This window comes from Myxine glutinosa, chromosome 6 (assembly GCF_964187855.1).
Source record: "Myxine glutinosa chromosome 6, kmMyxGlut1.1, whole genome shotgun sequence".
NCBI classification, from domain to species: domain Eukaryota; kingdom Metazoa; phylum Chordata; class Myxini; order Myxiniformes; family Myxinidae; genus Myxine; species Myxine glutinosa.
This window is the reverse complement of record NC_136266.1, coordinates 177514099-177532615: the sequence shown is the minus strand read 5'-3', so window position 1 is coordinate 177532615 and position 18517 is coordinate 177514099. Positions and strand designations below refer to the sequence as shown.

The 18517-nt window shown below is 48.6% G+C and overlaps 1 protein-coding gene across 2 annotated transcripts in view; it reads right to left on the bottom strand.

Annotated features, from left to right (window-relative positions):
* Positions 1-18517, bottom strand: part of LOC137428976 (glucosylceramide transporter ABCA12) — a 182589-nt gene extending 164072 nt beyond the window's left edge. Inside the window, exons 1-5 of one of the 2 annotated variants that reach the window (XM_078780893.1) lie at positions 16963-18517; positions 16757-16848; positions 16427-16542; positions 16128-16300; positions 9460-9536 (exon numbers count right to left, since the gene is read on the bottom strand). In XM_078780893.1, the coding sequence (XP_078637019.1) occupies positions 9460-9536; positions 16128-16300; positions 16427-16542; positions 16757-16848; positions 16963-18506 (2002 nt within the window). In that variant the 5' untranslated portion in view covers positions 18507-18517. The remainder of the gene's footprint in view (positions 1-9459; positions 9537-16127; positions 16301-16426; positions 16543-16756; positions 16849-16962) is intronic. The other variant, XM_068118914.2, reaches the window with a different exon arrangement.

Below are 18517 nucleotides of genomic sequence, written 5' to 3'. Positions count from 1 at the left end.
ACCCAGCTGCTCCTGGACTCTGTGTCCTTTCCTCCTGAGAAGGTGGAAAAGTTTCTGTCAACCCTCGACTCTGATTCTGCAACTGGACCTGACGGCATCAGCCCACGGGTCCTAAAATCCTGTCCTTCCGCTCTTTCACTCCCTCTCTCTGTTCTCTTCACCCTCTCTTTTGCTCAAGGTCATCTGCCATCTGCTTGGAAATCAGCCACCATCACCGCTTTGCACAAAAAAGGTGCAAAAAGAGATCCTAGCAACTACAGACCAATCAGCCTTCTCCCAATTATCAGTAAAGTCATGGAATCCATCATTGCTTCAGATATGAAATCTTTCCTATTCTCCAATGGCTTGATCTCTGATCATCAATTTGGTTTCAGACCTGGTCACTCTACTCTGGACATGCTGCTTCTGCTTTCTCAACAATGGATGGAGGTCCTCAATGCCAAACAGGAAATTAGAGCTGTCTCCCTTGACATATCATGTGCCTTCGACCGGGTCTGGCACCCTGCTCTGCTCACCAAACTCTCCTCCTTTTGTATCCATGGAATCTCCACGCATGGCTGGCAGATTTCCTCTCTAGTCGTAGTCAACGTGTGGCCCTGAATGGGTTTCTCTCATCTCCCCTTCCTGTTCAGGCTGGAGTTCCCCAAGGCAGTGTTCTGGGCTCTGTGCTTTTTCTGGTCTTCATCAATGATCTCTCTGACTCTCTTGAAAATCGTCTCTATCTCTTTGCTGATGACTCTACTCTCTGTCGCTCCAATCCTGATCCCTCAGATCGGCAGTCTGCAGCCTACTCACTCTCTGCAGACCTGGAGAAAATCACAGACTGGGCAAACAAGTGGAACATGTCTTTCAATCCTGACAAATCTCACACTCTTACGATGTCTCTCCGAAAAGACCGACTGGACAACCCTCCCATCCACTTTCTGAATAATCCTCTCCAAGAAGTTCTGTCACTCAATCTTTTGGGTCTCACTATCTGCCATGATCTTTCCTGGGAAAACCACATTTCAAATCTGGCCTCCAAAGCCAGTCGCCGACTGGGCATCCTCCATCGTGCGAAGTCCTTCCTTGGCACACCTGAGCTCCTCACCACATACAAGGCTTTCATCCGCAGCTCAATGGAGTACTGGTCTCCCCTCTGGGCTGGTGCAAATGCCTCACACCTAGCTCGTCTTCACGCTGTTGAAACCAAAGCGTTCAGAATCATTGGAATCTCCCGCGATGAAGCTAAGTCCAAGGGCCTTTCACTCACTCACCGCAGGCAGGTTGGTGGTCTTTCCGTCTTCTACCGACTCCTCTCTGGCCTTGTCCCCCCAGCTCTCTCTGGGCTCTGTCCCCCAAATATTCCTACAGGTCGCACAAGATCTGCCTGCAACCCTCTTATGGTTAAACTGCCAAAATCAAGACTCTCTGCTCACCTTCACTCCTGCATTCCTCTTTTCTCCCACCTCTGGGACAAACTCCCTCACTCTCTTCAATCCCACTCCACCCTCCAGGTCTTTAAAACAGCTGTTCACCACCATCTCTTATCTTCCCCCATCCAAAACCTTGATCTTTTCTACCCCTGCTAATTTCACCCCAAATCCACTTTTTTGAAATACCAACTTCTGTCCTGGAAGTCCTTGGTGTCCTTGTGTTTTATACTTCACCCACCCCCCCCCCCCCCCGCCCCCTTCCCACGCCTCCTCCCCCCCAAGCCCTCTCCCTCCCACACATCTCCCTGCTCTCAAATGTTGTGTTTGTGTGCTTCCCCTTCTCTCCCCAGCTTGTCTTCCACTCCCTCTTTTTATATATTTTGTTTGTCTGGTTGATTTGTTTGTGAAATAAATGTTAGCTCTTTCACGAGCCTCGATTCAGTATAGAAAAAAAACAAAAAAAAACAAAAAAAACTGGAAAGCATGGTGGTGGAAATATTATGGTTTGGGGCAGCTTTGCTGCATCAGGGCCTGGACAGCTCACCATCATAGAATCCACGATGAATTCTTCATTGTACCAGAGGGTGCTTGAGGATAATGTGAGGCCATCTGTCGGAAAGTTGAAGCTCAACCGAAGGTGGACCTTGCAACATGACAATGACCCTAAACATGCCAGTAAATCCACCAAGGAATGGCTGAAAAGAAAGAAATGGAGGGTTCTAGAATGGCCAAGTCAAAGCCCGGATCTAAATCCCATTGAGATGTTGTGGGGGGATTTGAAACGAGCTGTGCATGCAAGAAACCCCTGAAACATCGCACAGCTGAAAGAATTCTGCATGGAGGAGTGGGCAAAAATTTCTCCCAGTCGATGTCAGAGACTGGTAGACAGTTATAAGAAACGCCTACTTGAGGTTGTTTCTGCCAAAGGGGGCAATACCACCTATTAGAGCCAAGGGTGTACTTACTTTTTCCACATGCAAAATTTGCATTTATGTTTATTTAAATTATACAATGGACTACAAAATGTAAATGTTTCATGATATTTGTTATATTATATCACCTTTATCTATCAATATTGTTGAAATGAAGATCAAATAGCTGTATGTTGAAATATGTTTAAAAATGTCAAAACTTTACATGGGGTGTACTTACTTTTTCATGTGACTGTATACACACACACACACACACACACACACACACACACACACACACACACACACACACACACACACACACACACACACACACACACACACACCCACACACGTTTTGGACAACTGAAAGAGACAACTTCATTCACACTCCCATAAACTATTGGGCATCACCAACATCCGACACCAATAATCAAAAACAAGTTTCTCAGGATCACAAACAGGATGTACAAAGTGTACGAATATCCAAACACCCTCACACACTCAATTAAAGATACTGAAGGAACTGCGCTCCAACGCGAGTCGAAAGAATTGACGCGACCAAAGACGGAATTCGTCCGAGTTGCTTTATTGAAACAAAACAGCTCAGGTATTCTGACAAGCCCGTTTTTCGGGCAACAATATATATACACATTTATGTCGGGAAGTTTGCCCGGCAAAAGCTATACCGGGCATGCCCGGGTATCAAGGGCGAGCCTTGGAAAGGCGAGTCTGGACCTGCCCGGGCGTGTTTGGCTGCGGCCTGGCAAGTCGAGGCTGGGCGTGCCCGGGCGCTCTGGGCGAGCACTGGAAAGGCGATAGCGGGCATGCCCGGACGCTCTGGGCGAGCCCTGGAAAGGCGATAGCGGGCATGCCCGGACGCTCTGGGCGAGCCCTGGAAAGGCGATAGCGGGCATGCCCGGACGCTCTGGGCGAGCCCTGGAAAGGCGATAGCGGGCATGCCCGGGAGGTTCGGGCGGGCCCGGGAACAGTGAGTCCGGGCATGCCCGGGAGAGGCGCGTCTGGCCGTGTTCTGGCCGGTGCAAGGCGATTATGTACATCCAGCGGTAACCGCTACACACGCCCCTCCAGAATCGACCTGCACCGGCAGGGTCAATTTAAGGGGGGTCCGGATGACCCGGCCGAAGCGACCCCTGGAGGGTCGTGGGGAGGGGTCTGACGTGGTGGTGGGTGGTCGAGCGGGGGGAACTGTGGACGGGGGGCGGCCTCGCCGCGGAGGAAAGGCCAACCGTGGTGGTCGGTCGACGTCCATGTGCGCCGGTTTGAGGCGGTCCACAGAAATCCGGTCCGGCCGGCCGCCGAAGTCGACGATGAAAGACTTGTCACCCCGTCGCAGGACCCGGAAGGGCCCGTCGTACGGCGGCCGGAGTGGCCCCCGGTGCGCGTCATGATGCACAAAGACGTACTCCGCTGTGCGAAGCGCTGGGGGGACGTAGGACTGGGGGCCACCGTGGCGGGACGTCGGCACGGGGGCAAATCGTCGGGCGGCCTCCTGGAGGTCCGAGCGCTGGTGAGCGGCGGACCAGGGACTGGTAGCGTCAGGCACGAATTCGCCCGGGACGCGGAGTGGCTGGCCGTAGACGAGCTCGGCGGCGGACGCCTGGAGGTCTTCCTTGGGGGCCGTGCGAAGGCCCAAAAGGACCCACGGCAGCCGGTCGGCCCAACCGTCGTCCTGAAGGCCGGCCATGAGTGCGGTCTTCATGGAGCGGTGAAACCGCTCGCACAACCCATTGGCTTGGGGGTGGTAGGCCGTGGTGCAGTGCAGCGTGACCCCCAACGAACGGGCGACCGTGCCCCAAAGGTCAGACGTGAACTGTGGGCCGCGGTCGGACGAGATGTCCGCTGGTGCGCCGAAGCGCGCGACCCAGGTGGCGATGAACGCCTGCGCCACGTCGGCGGTGGTGGTGGAGGTGAGGGGCACGGCCTCCGGCCACCTGGTGGTCCTGTCCACCATGGTGAGCAGGTGGGTGAACCCCCGCGAGGGGGGCAGGGGACCCACCAGGTCCACGTGGACGTGGTCGAAACGCCGTTCAGGCACGGCAAAAGGTGCCAGCGGGGCCTGGATGTGGCGGTGGACCTTGGCTCGCTGGCAGGCCGTGCAGGCGTTGGCCCAGTCGCGGATGTTTCGTCGAAGGCCGTGCCAGACGAAACGCGCCGACACCAGCTTCTGAGAAGCTTTCCGGCCCGGGTGAGAAAGGCCGTGGATGGAGGCGAAGATGCGGCGCTGCCAGGAAACGGGCACGATGGGGCGAGGCTGGCCCTGGGGGACGTCGCAGAGCAGGACGGTGCCCGCGAAGGGGATGTCGGCCAGGCGGAGGCCCGTGTCCGCCACGCGGAGTGCCTGCACCGAGGCGTCGGTGGTCTGGTCGGCCGCCATGAGCGTGAAGTCCACGCCGAGGTGGACCGCGTTCGCGCTGGCCCGCGAAAGGCAGTCGGCCACGGCGTTGTCTTTGCCGGCGACGTGCTGGATGTCCGTGGTGAACTCCGACACGGCGGAGAGGTGTCGTTGCTGGCGGGCCGACCACGGCTCCGTGACCTTAGCCATTGCGTAGACCAACGGCTTGTGGTCGACGAAAGCCGTGAACGGGCGGCCCTCCAGGAGGTGTCGGAAATGGCGAACGGCCAGGAATAGCCCGAGCAGCTCGCGGTCGAACGTGCTGTAGTTTAACTCGTTCGGCCGGAGTTGCCGGCTGAAAAAAGCGAGTGGCTGCCAAACCCCGTCCACCCATTGCTCATGGACGGCGCCCACCGCGTAGTTGGAGGCGTCCGTAGTGAGGGCGATGGGCGCGTTGAGCACCGGGTGAGCCAGCAGCGTTGCGTCAGCGAGGGCCCGTTTGGCACTGGCGAAGGCCGCGTCCATGGCCGCGGACCAAACAATGTCATGCTTGGCCGGCTTGCCCCGGAGGGCCTCGTAAAGGGGCCGCATGAGCTGAGCAGCGCGGGGCACGAATCGGTGATAAAAATTCACCATGCCGAGGAACTCTTGGAGGGCCTTGATGGAACGGGGACGCGGGAACGTGGTGATGGCCTCGACCTTGGTCAGCAGCGGCACGGCCCCGGTCTTGGTGATGCGGTGGCCCAAAAAGTCAATGGTCGTCGCGCCGAAGTGGCATTTGACCGGGTTGACAATTAAGCCGTGCTCGCTGAGGCGACCGAACAGTGTTCGGAGGTGGAGGAGGTGCTCGGCGCGGGACGTGCTGGCGACGAGGATGTCGTCCAGATAGACGAAAAGAAACGGCAGGTCGCGCAGCACGCCGTCCATCAAGCGCTGGAACGCCTGGGCCGCGTTCTTGAGGCCAAACGGCATCCGCAAAAATTCGAACAGGCCGAACGGCGTGATGACGGCCGTCTTCGGGACTTCGGCCACCCGGACAGGTACCTGGTGGTAGCCCCGTATCAGGTCAATTTTCGAAAAGATGACCCGTCCCGCCAAACGGGCGGAAAAGTCCTGAATATGCGGGATCGGGTACCTGTCGGGGGTGGTAGCATCATTGAGACGGCGGTAGTCGCCACACGGGCGCCATCCACCCCCCGGCTTTGGCACGATGTGCAGTGGTGAGGCCCACGCGCTATCGGAGCGCCGCACGATGCCGAGGTGCTCCAACGCGTTGAATTCGGCCTTTGCCACGGCGAGCTTGGCTGGGTCGAGGCGGCGGGCCCTGGCGTAGACCGGCGGGCCCGTAGTGGGTATGTGGTGCTCGATCCCGTGCCGCACCGCGACGGCCGAAAACGTCGGCCGCGTGAGGGGCGGGAATTCCACGAGCAGGCGAGCGAACTCGTTCGTTGCCGGGAGGGCGCACGCCAGTTCGGTCGGCGCGGAGCTGCTCATTGTGCACGCCAGGGAGCTGAAGGTCTGGGCGTGGACAAGGCGACGTCGTTTGACGTCGACCAGCAGCCCGTGCACGCAGAGAAAGTCGGCGCCCAGCAAAGCCACGGGGACGCTGGCGGTAACAAAAGTCCATTGAAAGCGCTGGCTGCCGAAGCAGAGGGTGACGACGCGTGGGCCGAAAGTGCGTATGGCCGAGCCATTAGCAGCGACCAAAGAGGGGCCGCAAACTGCGTCCAGCCTGTCCTGCTCGGAGGCAGGTATGACGCTCAGTTGGGCGCCGGTGTCGCACAGGAAACGCCGTCCAGACGCTTTGTCCCGAATAAACAGCAAGTTGCCCGAGTGGCCGGTGCTCATGGCTGGGAATGAACGCCGGCCCGGCCGTTTCCCGACCTGCCGAAAGTGCACGGGGGCCGGCACGTCCGAGCCTTGTGTCCGAACCTGGCGTGGTAATAACACCACGCCCGGTCAGGTGGATGCCCCGGCCGTCGTGTCGGAAGCGGGCGGTGTGGCGTGGCGGCCGCCAGTTGCACCGGCAGTTCGGCCTCCAACCGCGCAGGGCGCTCGGGCGTCGTGGGCGTTGTCTCGGACGGCGGCGGGCTCCAGGTAACTGCGCCGATGTGCTGGCCCGCCGAGGAGATCTTATCGGCTTCCCTGGCGAGGGCGCGGGAATCCGTGATCAATGTGCCAGCCAGGGCGAGGCGTACCGGGTTAGGCAGCTGACGGAGGAACAGCTCCCGGAACAGGAATGCCGGAGAGTGCTCGCCGAGCAACGAGAGCATATAGTCCATGCGCTCGGACGGGCGCGTGTCGCCGAGCTCGGGCAGATCAAGCAGGCGCCGTGCGCGTGCTGCCGGTGAGAGGGCGAAAGCACCGAGGAGGAGCGTCTTCAGCGCGTCGTATTTGTCAGCAGCCGGCGGGTGCTGGAGGAGGCTCAAGGCGCGGGCCGCGGTGGCGGAACCGAGCGCCGCCACAACATGGTGGAAGCGGGTGTCGTCCGCGGTGATGCCTCGCAGGGCGAACTGGGAGTCCGCCTGGGCGAACCAAACAGCCGCGTGAGCCTCCCAGAAGGTAGGCAGTTTAAGCGTCACTGCCGTATCCATGTCGGTAGGTCACCAATGAAGGAACTGCGCTCCAACGCGAGTCGAAAGAATTGACGCGACCAAAGACGGAATTCGTCCGAGTTGCTTTATTGAAACAAAACAGCTCAGGTATTCTGACAAGCCCGTTTTTCGGGCAACAATATATATACACATTTATGTCGGGAAGTTTGCCCGGCAAAAGCTATACCGGGCATGCCCGGGTATCAAGGGCGAGCCTTGGAAAGGCGAGTCTGGACCTGCCCGGGCGTGTTTGGCTGCGGCCTGGCAAGTCGAGGCTGGGCGTGCCCGGGCGCTCTGGGCGAGCACTGGAAAGGCGATAGCGGGCATGCCCGGACGCTCTGGGCGAGCCCTGGAAAGGCGATAGCGGGCATGCCCGGACGCTCTGGGCGAGCCCTGGAAAGGCGATAGCGGGCATGCCCGGACGCTCTGGGCGAGCCCTGGAAAGGCGATAGCGGGCATGCCCGGACGCTCTGGGCGAGCCCTGGAAAGGCGAGAGCGGGCATGCCCGGGAAAGACGAGACCGGGCGTGCCCGGGAGGTTCGGGCGTGCCCGGGAACAGTGAGTCCGGGCATGCCCGGGAGAGGCGCGTCTGGCCGTGTTCTGGCCGGTGCAAGGCGATTATGTACATCCAGCGGTAACCGCTACAATACTTACAATCCAAGAGCACTTCGACATGTGAGATACACAGTTAATATTGGAAGCATATATCCCTGCAACTCCATGTTAAACCACCACCAACTCAGAGATTCAGAAAAGATTCCACAAATCACCACTACTCTTACATGTTCAACAACTCTCTTCCTCCCCAAAAATGACGACGATTCAAAAACACATCCACAATCAGCTATCTCCTCAATCCAATGCTCGCCCACCAAACAACAGCCTGATCTACACAACACACTGACACAATGATCTCTCTCTGTCTCTGTCTCTGTCTCTCTCTCAGAGTGCATCTCTCCACATTGTGCTGTGATCCACACCCATCTCTCCAATACCATTGACAGGATCCACCTTCCTGAAGATCCACTCTGCCTAAAATGAGACACCACTCCACATACCACACCTGCTCGCATTAACTTCCACAAAATAACTCTGGGAACAACCGCTTGACGTTGCCGGAGACCTTAGGTCCATGGGCTTTGCAACGATGTAACACCTAGGTGGTGGCGACGATGACGACAGCAACTAAAACAACAACCACCACCACTACCACAACCTTACGTATAACTCTTATCCTCATTCTCACCCTAATGCACCTTTTTACCTCCGCCACCGAAGGTGTATGGAAGTTATGTTTTCACCCCCTGTCTGCTTGTCTATGTGTTTGTTTGTCTGTGGACAAAATATTTCAAAAGGTTGTGGATGGATTCGGACAAAATTTGGTGAAGAGGTTTGTGTGTGTGACAAGGGTGAAATATTTAAATTTTAGTGAAGATTCGAATCCAGCCAGATCCGGATACTTGAACATTTAAAGTGATTTTTCACCAATGAGAGATGGGGCTAAAACCGGTATACAGAATGATATCTCAAAAGATTGTGGACGGATTCCGACAAAACTTGGTGGACAGGTTGGGTGTGTGACACGGAAGAATCGATTCAATTTTGGTGATCAGAGAATTTTGGAATATGGATCAGGGAATTTTTAAATCTCAAGTGATTCTTCCCAATTGAGTGATAGGACCAAGAACGATAAATCAGATGATACTCGTATTTCAAAAAGTTGTGGATAACTTATGATAAAACTTGGTGAATGAGTTGGTTTTGTGACAAGAACAATCCAATTAGATTTTGATTCAGGTCAGAATCCAGATCCGGCAGATCAGTGGATACAAAACATGAACTGTTCAGCCTGGCGGAGGTATGCGCTCTACCGAGTGCCCTTCTAGTTTCAGAATATATTCTTCGATCATATTTCTTTGTTCTGAGCCCCTATATCTCTAAACTTCCCTAAACATCAGCATTACAAAGAGCTTGAATACCACTGCACTTAAATGTAGCTAATTACAGGGATTCCAAGATTCCGTGAAACACTCTTTGAAGTAAACCCAAAGGTTAATCATAATTAACATACAATTTCAAGAAAAGGGTAAAATAATGGGTAAAAGTGGGGGTAAATGTACAATGTATGAGTATTATGGATTATAAATCCACAACAAGGCAGACCAAGTCAGTTGTACACACACCCTTGAGTGCAGACAGTGCTACAGTAACCTCCTTGTGGACATCTGATGGAAGGAAAGACTTCAGGATTGCCAGCATTCTAAAATAAAACAGCAGAAAGTCATTAGGAACATGATATAAACAGTTGAAGTTGATTATTGTTCACATTTTGAGGCCAACACAGGTTCTCTCATGGTGTTTTGTTGAATAACAAGAATAACCGCTCTGTGGTCACAACCTGTGACAAAATCCGGCAACGGCCCAATTGAGAGGCGCGCACTCTTAAAATAATAGACCAGATTAAGGAGTCATAAAGTTAACCAAGGGTTTAGTTAAGTGATGGTTAAAACTTTCACCTTCATTGATTAAAAGCATTGTTGCTAAGAAAGTAGTTCACAAGTATAACAAGAAAGAGCAATCAGAGATTGCAGACCCTCACCAGGACGTGTTTTTAGTGGATTTTAAGGCTTTTGTGTTAAAACAAATATGGCGGCCGAACCACGTGACCAATGACGTCATAAAAAATTTCTCCACCAATTTATCCCGAGATGAAGCTCAATACATTTCATCTTCATCGGATGACGTTTTGTACTTGTCGAATTATGACGTCATAATGGAGGCACCTATGACATCATCAGTAACCTATGTTTTCCACATCGAGAGTTCTTTACAACGAGCCATGTCTCAATTTTTTCTCTGCAGCACTTTTGGAGATATAGGGGTGCAAAGTTTTTCGGGTTTTCCAAGATGGTGCCCGTACCACGTGACCTGTAACGTCATAATAATCATTAAAAAATTACATAGGTTACATCATAAATTTACGTCATAAATTACAAATTGCAAAATTTTCTGTCAATTGGACCAAAAGTGGTAGAGAAAATCACATTTATTCTGTGCGGACAAATAGACAAACAAACAAGAAATATGTCATGCAAAGCACGATACTTGCGAAATCTATAAAATAAGTTGTTGACCTATGATCTCAAAAATAGTTGGTGGTTGGACTTAGTATCCAGAATCGTCTTCAAATTTCAAGTTGATCGGATGAAAATTGAGATTTTAGAAACTTGCACTATGTTGAACTTTTGGCCTATGTTGACCTCAAAATAGTTGGTGGTTGAATTCAGTGTCCAGATAGGCAAATCCTCTTCAAATTTCAAGTCAATCGGATGAAAATTGAGGATTTTAGAAATTTGAAGAAAAGTGGTTGACCTTTGGCGTATGTTGATCTTTGGACCTTTTAAGCTAAAAAATAAATAGGATTGTGTCGGACCACCAACTCTACGTTTTGGTGAAGTTTTGTAAAGATCGGTATAAAATTTGACCTGTAGGCAAGTACAGTCAGGTGAAAAAGTAAGTACACCCCATTTAAGTTTTGACTTTTTTAAACATATTTGAACATACAGCTATTTGATCTTCATTTCAACAATATTGATAGATAAAGGTGATATAATATAACAAATATCATGAAACATTTACATTTTGTAGTCCATTGTATAATTTAAATAAACATAAATGCAAATTTCGCATGTGGAAAAAGTAAGTACACCCTTGGCTCTAATAGGTGGTACTGCCCCCTTTGGCAGAAACAACCTCAAGTAGGCGTTTCTTATAACTGTCTACCAGTCTTTGACATTGACTGAGAAATTTTTGCCCACTCCTCCATGCAGAATTCTTTCAGCTGTGCAATGTTTGAGGGGTTTCTTGCATGCACAGCTCGTTTCAAATCCTCCCCCTACATCTCGATGGGATTTAGATCCGGGCTTTGACTTGGCCATTCCAGAACCCTCCATTTCTTTCTTTTCAGCCATTCCTTGGTGGATTTACTGGTACTAGGACGTGCCCGTACGTGGGTGCCCGTTCCTTGCCAAAAAAAAAAAAAAAAATGTCTTCGCCCATGCATGCATGGGCGTGCCCATGGGCCCATGGGCGTGCCCGTAAGTGCGTGATGTGACCGTACAATGAATGTATCGTCCCGACGCCGCAGCTCGGATGGCGCTGCAGTTAATCGGGCCTGTATCGGCAGAGTTATTATAAACGTGTACTACAATCGATCGTACCTTACAACAATCAACACAGATTGCAACGTCAAATAAATGAATACGCTCTCAAATGTGCCGTCCGAGGCAGCGTCTGCTCGCCACGTTCAGCATCAGTACGTCGTCACTATGACTATCCGTAAGTCCGGAAGTGACGTCCTCATTTGACTGTCCGGAAGGTCGCATATCGCAGTTACGATGAATCGCAAATTAGTTTTAATTAGTTTTAAAACATAGTTTAACGCCAACATAGCGCCAACATAGTTTGCCAACGTGAAATAAATGAATACGCTCTCAAATGTGCCGTCCGAGGCAGAGTCTGTTCGCCACGTTCGGCACACGTGATAGCTCGCTGCTCTCTGATTGGTTGAATCGTTTTTTGGACATAGCTCGGTAAATACTTCTCCGATTAATATGAAACCTTGAAAAGGCACATCCTCAGGTCCCCAGCAATATACCTGGCAAGTTTCAAGTATATCGGACCCGTGGTTGTCGAGAAACAGCGGTCACAGACACACAGACACACACACATACACACACACATACACACACACACATACACACACACATACACACACACATACACACAGAGATTACTGGAATTATAGATAGACTAGGACGTGCCCGTACGTGGGTGCCCGTTCCTTGCCAAAATAAAAATAAAAAATGTCTTCGCCCATGCATGCATGGACGTGCCCATGGGCCCATGGGCGTGCCCGTAAGTGCGTGATGTGACCGTACAATGAATGTATCATCCCGACGCCGCAGCTCGGATGGCGCTGCAGTTAATCGGGCCTGTATCGGCAGAGTTATTATAAACGTGTACTACAATCGATCGTACCTTACAACAATCAACACAGATTGCAACGTCAAATAAATGAATACGCTCTCAAATGTACCGTCCGAGGCAGCGTCTGCTCGCCACGTTCAGCATCAGTACATCGTCACTATGACTATCCGTAAGTCCGGAAGTGACGTCCTCATTTGACTGTCCGGAAGGTCGCATATCGCAGTTACGATGAATCGCAAATTAGTTTTAATTAGTTTTAAAACATAGTTTAACGCCAACATAGCGCCAACATAGTTTGCCAACGTGAAATAAATGAATACGCTCTCAAATGTGCCGTCCGAGGCAGAGTCTGTTCGCCACGTTCGGCACACGTGATAGCTCGCTGCTCTCTGATTGGTTGAATCGTTTTTTGGACATAGCTCGGTAACTACTTCTCCGATTAATATGAAACCTTGAAAAGGCACATCCTCAGGTCCCCAGCAATATACCTGGCAAGTTTCAAGTATATCGGACCCGTGGTTGTCGAGAAACAGCGGTCACAGACACACAGACACACACACATACACACACACATACACACACACATACACACACACATACACACACACATACACACAGAGATTACTGGAATTATAGATAGATGTTTAGGGTCATTGTCATGTTGCAAGGTCCACCTTCGGTTGAGCTTCAACTTTCCGACAGATGGCCGCACATTATCCTCAAGCACCCTCTGGTACAATGAAGAATTCATAGTGGATTCTATGATGGTGAGCTGCCCAGGCCCTGCTGCAGCAAAGCTGCCCCAAACCATAATATTTCCACAACCATTCTTTACAGTTGGTATCAGGTTCTTGTGGTCAAATGCTGTCTTTGGTTTTTGCCAAACATGTCTTCTGGTACTGTGGCCAAATAGCTCTACCTTTGACTCATCTGTCCAGAGCACATTGTTCCAGAAGTGCTGGTCGTTGCCTAGGTGTCCATTGACAAACATTAGTCTTGCCCTGATGTTCTTTCTGGACAGCAAAGGTTTCCTCCTGGCACACCTCCCATGTAGATCAAATTTGTGCAGCCTCTTTCTCATGGTAGGCTCGTGCACTTTGACATCAACAGTGGCAAGAGCTACTTGTAGGTCCCGTGATGAAATTCTGGGGTTCTTAGAGACTTCTTTCAGCATCTTGCGGTCTGCTCTCGGGCTGAACTTGTTGGGGTGGCCTGGCCTGAGCAAGTTGGCAGTTGTTTGGAATCTTCTCACTTGTAGATAATCTTCCAGACAGTCGAATGATTGATTTCAAATTGTTTGGAGATCTTTTTAAATCCCTTCCCAGACTCGTAGGCATCTATAACCTTCTTTCTGAAGGCCTCAGAGAGCTATTTTGATCTAGGCATGGTGACGCTGCACACTTCAACAACAAAGAGCAAACCAAACTAAATGTCTGAGGTTTAAATAAGACAGTGTCCTCCAAGATCATCTCTCACGATGTTCTAATCATTTGCACCTGAGCTGGTGCACCTGATTCTAATTTTAGGTATTTGAAGGAGTGATAAATGTAGGGGTGTACTTACTTTTTCCACATGTGAAATTTGCATTTATGTTTATTTAAATTATACAATGGACTATAAAATGTAAATGTTTCATGATATTTGTTATATTATATCACCTTTATCTATCAATACTGTTGAAATGAAGATGAAATAGCTGTATGTTGAAATATGTTGAAAAAGTCAAAACTTTACATGGGGTGTACTTACTTTTTCACGTGACTGTATAAGTGAGCAGACAGGCAAACACACAAATGAAAAATCACCCATAGAATGACACTTGGCAAAAGAGAGCAAAGTAGAATGGCACTCAGTAGAGCATCCTTTTGGCCTCAAAAATAATTGGTGGTTGAATTCAGTGACCTGAGTGCAAATCGTCTTCAAATGTTAAGTTAATCGGATGAAAATTGGCAATGTTCGAAATTTGGCCTATGTTGAGCTTTTGGCTTACGTTAATCTCAAAAATAGTTTGTGCTTGAATTCAGTTTGCTCACATGAAAATCCTATTCAAATTTCAAGTCAATTGGATGAAAATTGAGGATTTTTGAAATTTGAAAAGGTTGTTGACCTTTGGCCTATGTTGACCTTTCGACCTTAAAAAAATATATGATTTTGTCGGACCACGAACTCTACTATTTGGTGAAGTTTTGTGAGGATCGGTTTAAAATTGTGACCCATAGGGATGTATAATTGAGTGGACAGACAAACAAACACACACAAACCGAAGTGATCAACATACTTGTCAAAAAAAGTATTTTTTTTGCCAAGTAACAAACTGACTCAAACTCAAAACTCAATCCTCTGGTGAGGGTAACTAAAAACAGTAGTCAGAGATTGCAGAGTCTTGCCAGGACTTGTTTTGTGTGGTTTATTAGTCCCCTACCCAGAGGGGACTCCAGGTTTGCTCTCCCTCTGTCTGTCCGGCCATCCGTCCGTCCCACCTGGGATTTTCTGCACTTTTTTCATAGCTTTTAACATTTTCAACTGAAGCTTTATTGTGATAAGTTGCAGAACAAGTTTGAGTTTCGGGGCGTTTCACCAATTTTTCACGGATTTATGGCCTTTTTGAACTTAGAAAATACCAAACTTGTTGACTCAAGACATTTCAGCTTTTAATTTTTAATTATTTCATGAAAAATATCTAACAATAAAATGTCACTTTGACGTTATGGGGTATTATGTTTAGATAAGTGACAAAAATCTCAATTTAATCCATTTTAAATTCAGGCTGTAACACAACAAATGTGGAGAATAACAAGAAGTGTTCATACTTTCTGAAAGCACTGTACATGGGTCAGTTTTCAGCTGTCCTGACACCACTCTACTGCTTTACATCCATTGGCTGGACAGCTGACCTGACTCCATCCCAAATGAAGCAGCACAGATAGGCAGGCTTTAGGCCTTAAGCCTGGGTATTAGTCTATGGCCCAGTGCAATGGGAACGATCCCAGGTATACAGCCACGATGTATTATATATGCACATACGCCGTACACATGCTTTGCTTCATGCATGCACATGGGGTTATTTGTTTTTATTATTTTTGGCACTGAACGTGGCATTCCACACCGCCGAAATAAAGTGATGTGTTTACTGGTGTGAAATGTTCCAGATTTTCCCCTTACCCTTTATCATATTGTACTTAAACTTGGTAGGGGACATGGATCGCAAAACAATTCTCCCTCTTGACTTGTTTGGTGTTTGTCCAATGCTGCTTTGTGAGCTGTTGTGTGGTTGTGGTTGTTTTGTGTGGTGTTTGTGAGCGGTTGTGTGGTGTGTTTGTGTGGTGTGTAGACAATGCATTGACGATCTAAGGTTATGCTCATATAGAGGACAAACAGATCTTTTTGGTTTTATTGTATAGATTCACATTGTAATCGTATGTATTTTATAGACGTAGTCATATTCCGTACTTTCTAGACGTATGCACGTTCTAAGAGTATGTACTTTACAGATGCACTCAGACATATAATTATTAATAGTACATCCTATATTTTTGACATCCTAGCATTGTAATAGTACGTACTTTATAGATGTGCTAACATTGTAATAGTACGTACTTTATAAGTGTACTCGCATTGTAGTTGTACATCATTTATAGAGATATTCGGATGAAAAAAGATAACGTGTAATACTGGTGGTGTTTCTGGACTTTGTTCGCACATTATGTGTGGACAGACAGACAGACAAACAGACAAAAAAAACTTACAAATACACCCAAATGCAATACCCTCTGGCAAGGGTATAAATCAAATATCCGAGTAATTATTTGTATAATCATGCAGACAGACAGGCAGACACAACTTATTTGTCCCCTTCACTCACCCATCCAGTATTGGTGAGATATGGGAGGTGCTCATTGTCTGGCAATGACAGGTGGAACCGTTGTTGAGCCACATGCTCAGACCGAGCTTTGCTGTCATGTTCCTCATACTCCCAGTGGCTCCAAACATCTCCATACAGCTAACATTCATCCAGGATTGCACGGGCCTGATTTTCTGTAGGACCACAAGACATTTTGTGAAACTGCAAAATAAATAATTTAATTGTCTAACATTCTATTAGGATGGCCGTACACCTGGATGCTGTTGTACGATCCAGTATGCCTGTTGGCAATTTATTACCTGGATGCTGTTGATCCCCAGGCTAAGTGTGGATGCAATAAGGCGCAATATGCTGGGTGTCCTCGAGGAATCCTTGCATCTCATCACCTGACAACCGCTTTCCATCATCTCCGGTACTGGAACCAAAATTATGAGTCAGTTGACACTATCGGTTATGCACATTAGACATACAATAGTTAAAAGAATCATTCCATGGAGTTACTGTTCAGCCATGATATGATCTTGTCTACTATATGAAAGAAATCTATTGAAGGAATTAAATTGTTTTAAATCTGATGTCCATTTCATTCCTTCCAATCTTAATCGGTCAAGCTTTGATGAATACAAGACCTGATTGAAGCATGATGTGGAGACTATGAGTATCTGGAAAAACATTGTGCATCGTCCATGCTTCATCGAGCTTGTTGCAAAGTTCCATTTCCCTGAAAAAAAATTAGATAAAGGAAATGGAATTACATGCGTACAAGTCAACTTGTATTACTCCAATAAAAAATTCAAAATTTCAATTATACTCAGATTAAGAAAAAGATCCTTACGTTATTCGAGCTTGGAAGGCCGCTGTGTCATTTTCCTGAGATTCACTAACCATCATCATAAGATTTTCCACTTTATTAATCAAAGGAGAGATCATTTCCAGTGCTGGATTCTGCTCGGAAATGGTTCTCAATAAGTCAAAGCCACTTTTCACATCCATTTTATCAAAGTCGTAAATGATGCTGAGCAATTGAATAATGCCTTTCGACATAGTTTCCAAACTCAGATTCCTGGTTTCAAAAACTCGCAACAGTTCACTGATGTTTTGATTTGACCCTGCTTCGGAGACGCTGAAATTACTTTGTTCGAGCAAGCTTTGCGAAGTCGACGACAGAATGTCTAAGACCTCCATCATCCTGCTGAAGTTTCCATCTCTTTCCAGGGCATCGATCAGCAATAAGCCGGAAATCACATTTTCCAATTCATCAATGGCTTTTGTGACATTCTCTACGGTCCCATTATAAAACGCGTCGGCCAGTGTTGCGAGGCGTTGCACGAGAACAGAATCGTTCGCATCGCGCGTGAGCATCGAGAAGAGCCGCGAGACTTTCCTTGCCGATAAAATCAAGTTGGGGAAATTTTCTGGAGCTCGATCAATCGCGCCTTGCAACTTTTCAAGCCACACCAGAATTTCATCCACATATCTCCCACTGGATGAGCCATTCACATACTGAGTCAGGACATTGGAAGCTTTGATTACCTCTTGTGCCATCCTTTCAACTCCTGGGTGTACACTCATTTTGTTTGAGTCCTGCGGAGCATTTATGTAAAACAATTCACTGTGAGCAATCCAAGGGTTTTGCACCGTAATTATTTGGTTTATATACTGGAGCACGGCTTGAAGCTGATTTTGCAATTCATCGCCCAGCATCTTTTCTGCAGCAACGAGTGATGAAGCAATCTCTAAAGTAATATTCAAGATGTTTCCTTGTACAGCCTCAGATTTTGAGCTGATTTGTAGCAAGTCTATCATCTGCTCGAGCAAACCCACTTGACTCCCAAACTGTGTGTTGTTTCTGAGCAGGCCATTTTGCCTCATCTTCTGGAAAAGGTGTATTGCAGTTTTCATAAGGTTGAACTCTTCATTTATTCTGACCTTATATTCGGTTGACGCATTTAACAGGAAAGTCACCATGTCCATTCTAGCATTCGCAAGAGGATCAGATTCCCTGAAGCAAACACTCTTGTTGACACTTTTGGAAATGGCGGATAGCTGTTTTAACATCAGGCTAACATTGAACAACACTGGACTTGGCAGACCCACTATTTGAGCAATTCTCAAGAGGTTATTTGTGCTGTGGTGGAGGCCTTGTAAATAGCAAGCCAACATTTCAGGGAGGTTCAGGAATGTCGGTCTCCCATATGTCAGTGAATTGCCAAAAGACATCTTGTGCAATATCTTCAGCATGTCTAAGGCTATTGAGGCCGTGCAAAAAACGGGGTCGGCCCCGGGGCTCGAACAGTTACTAACATTCTGCAATGCCTCAAAAACACCATCACATGATGACTGCAGCAGTATCATTGATGACGATTGTTTATGTGACATATTTCCTGAAA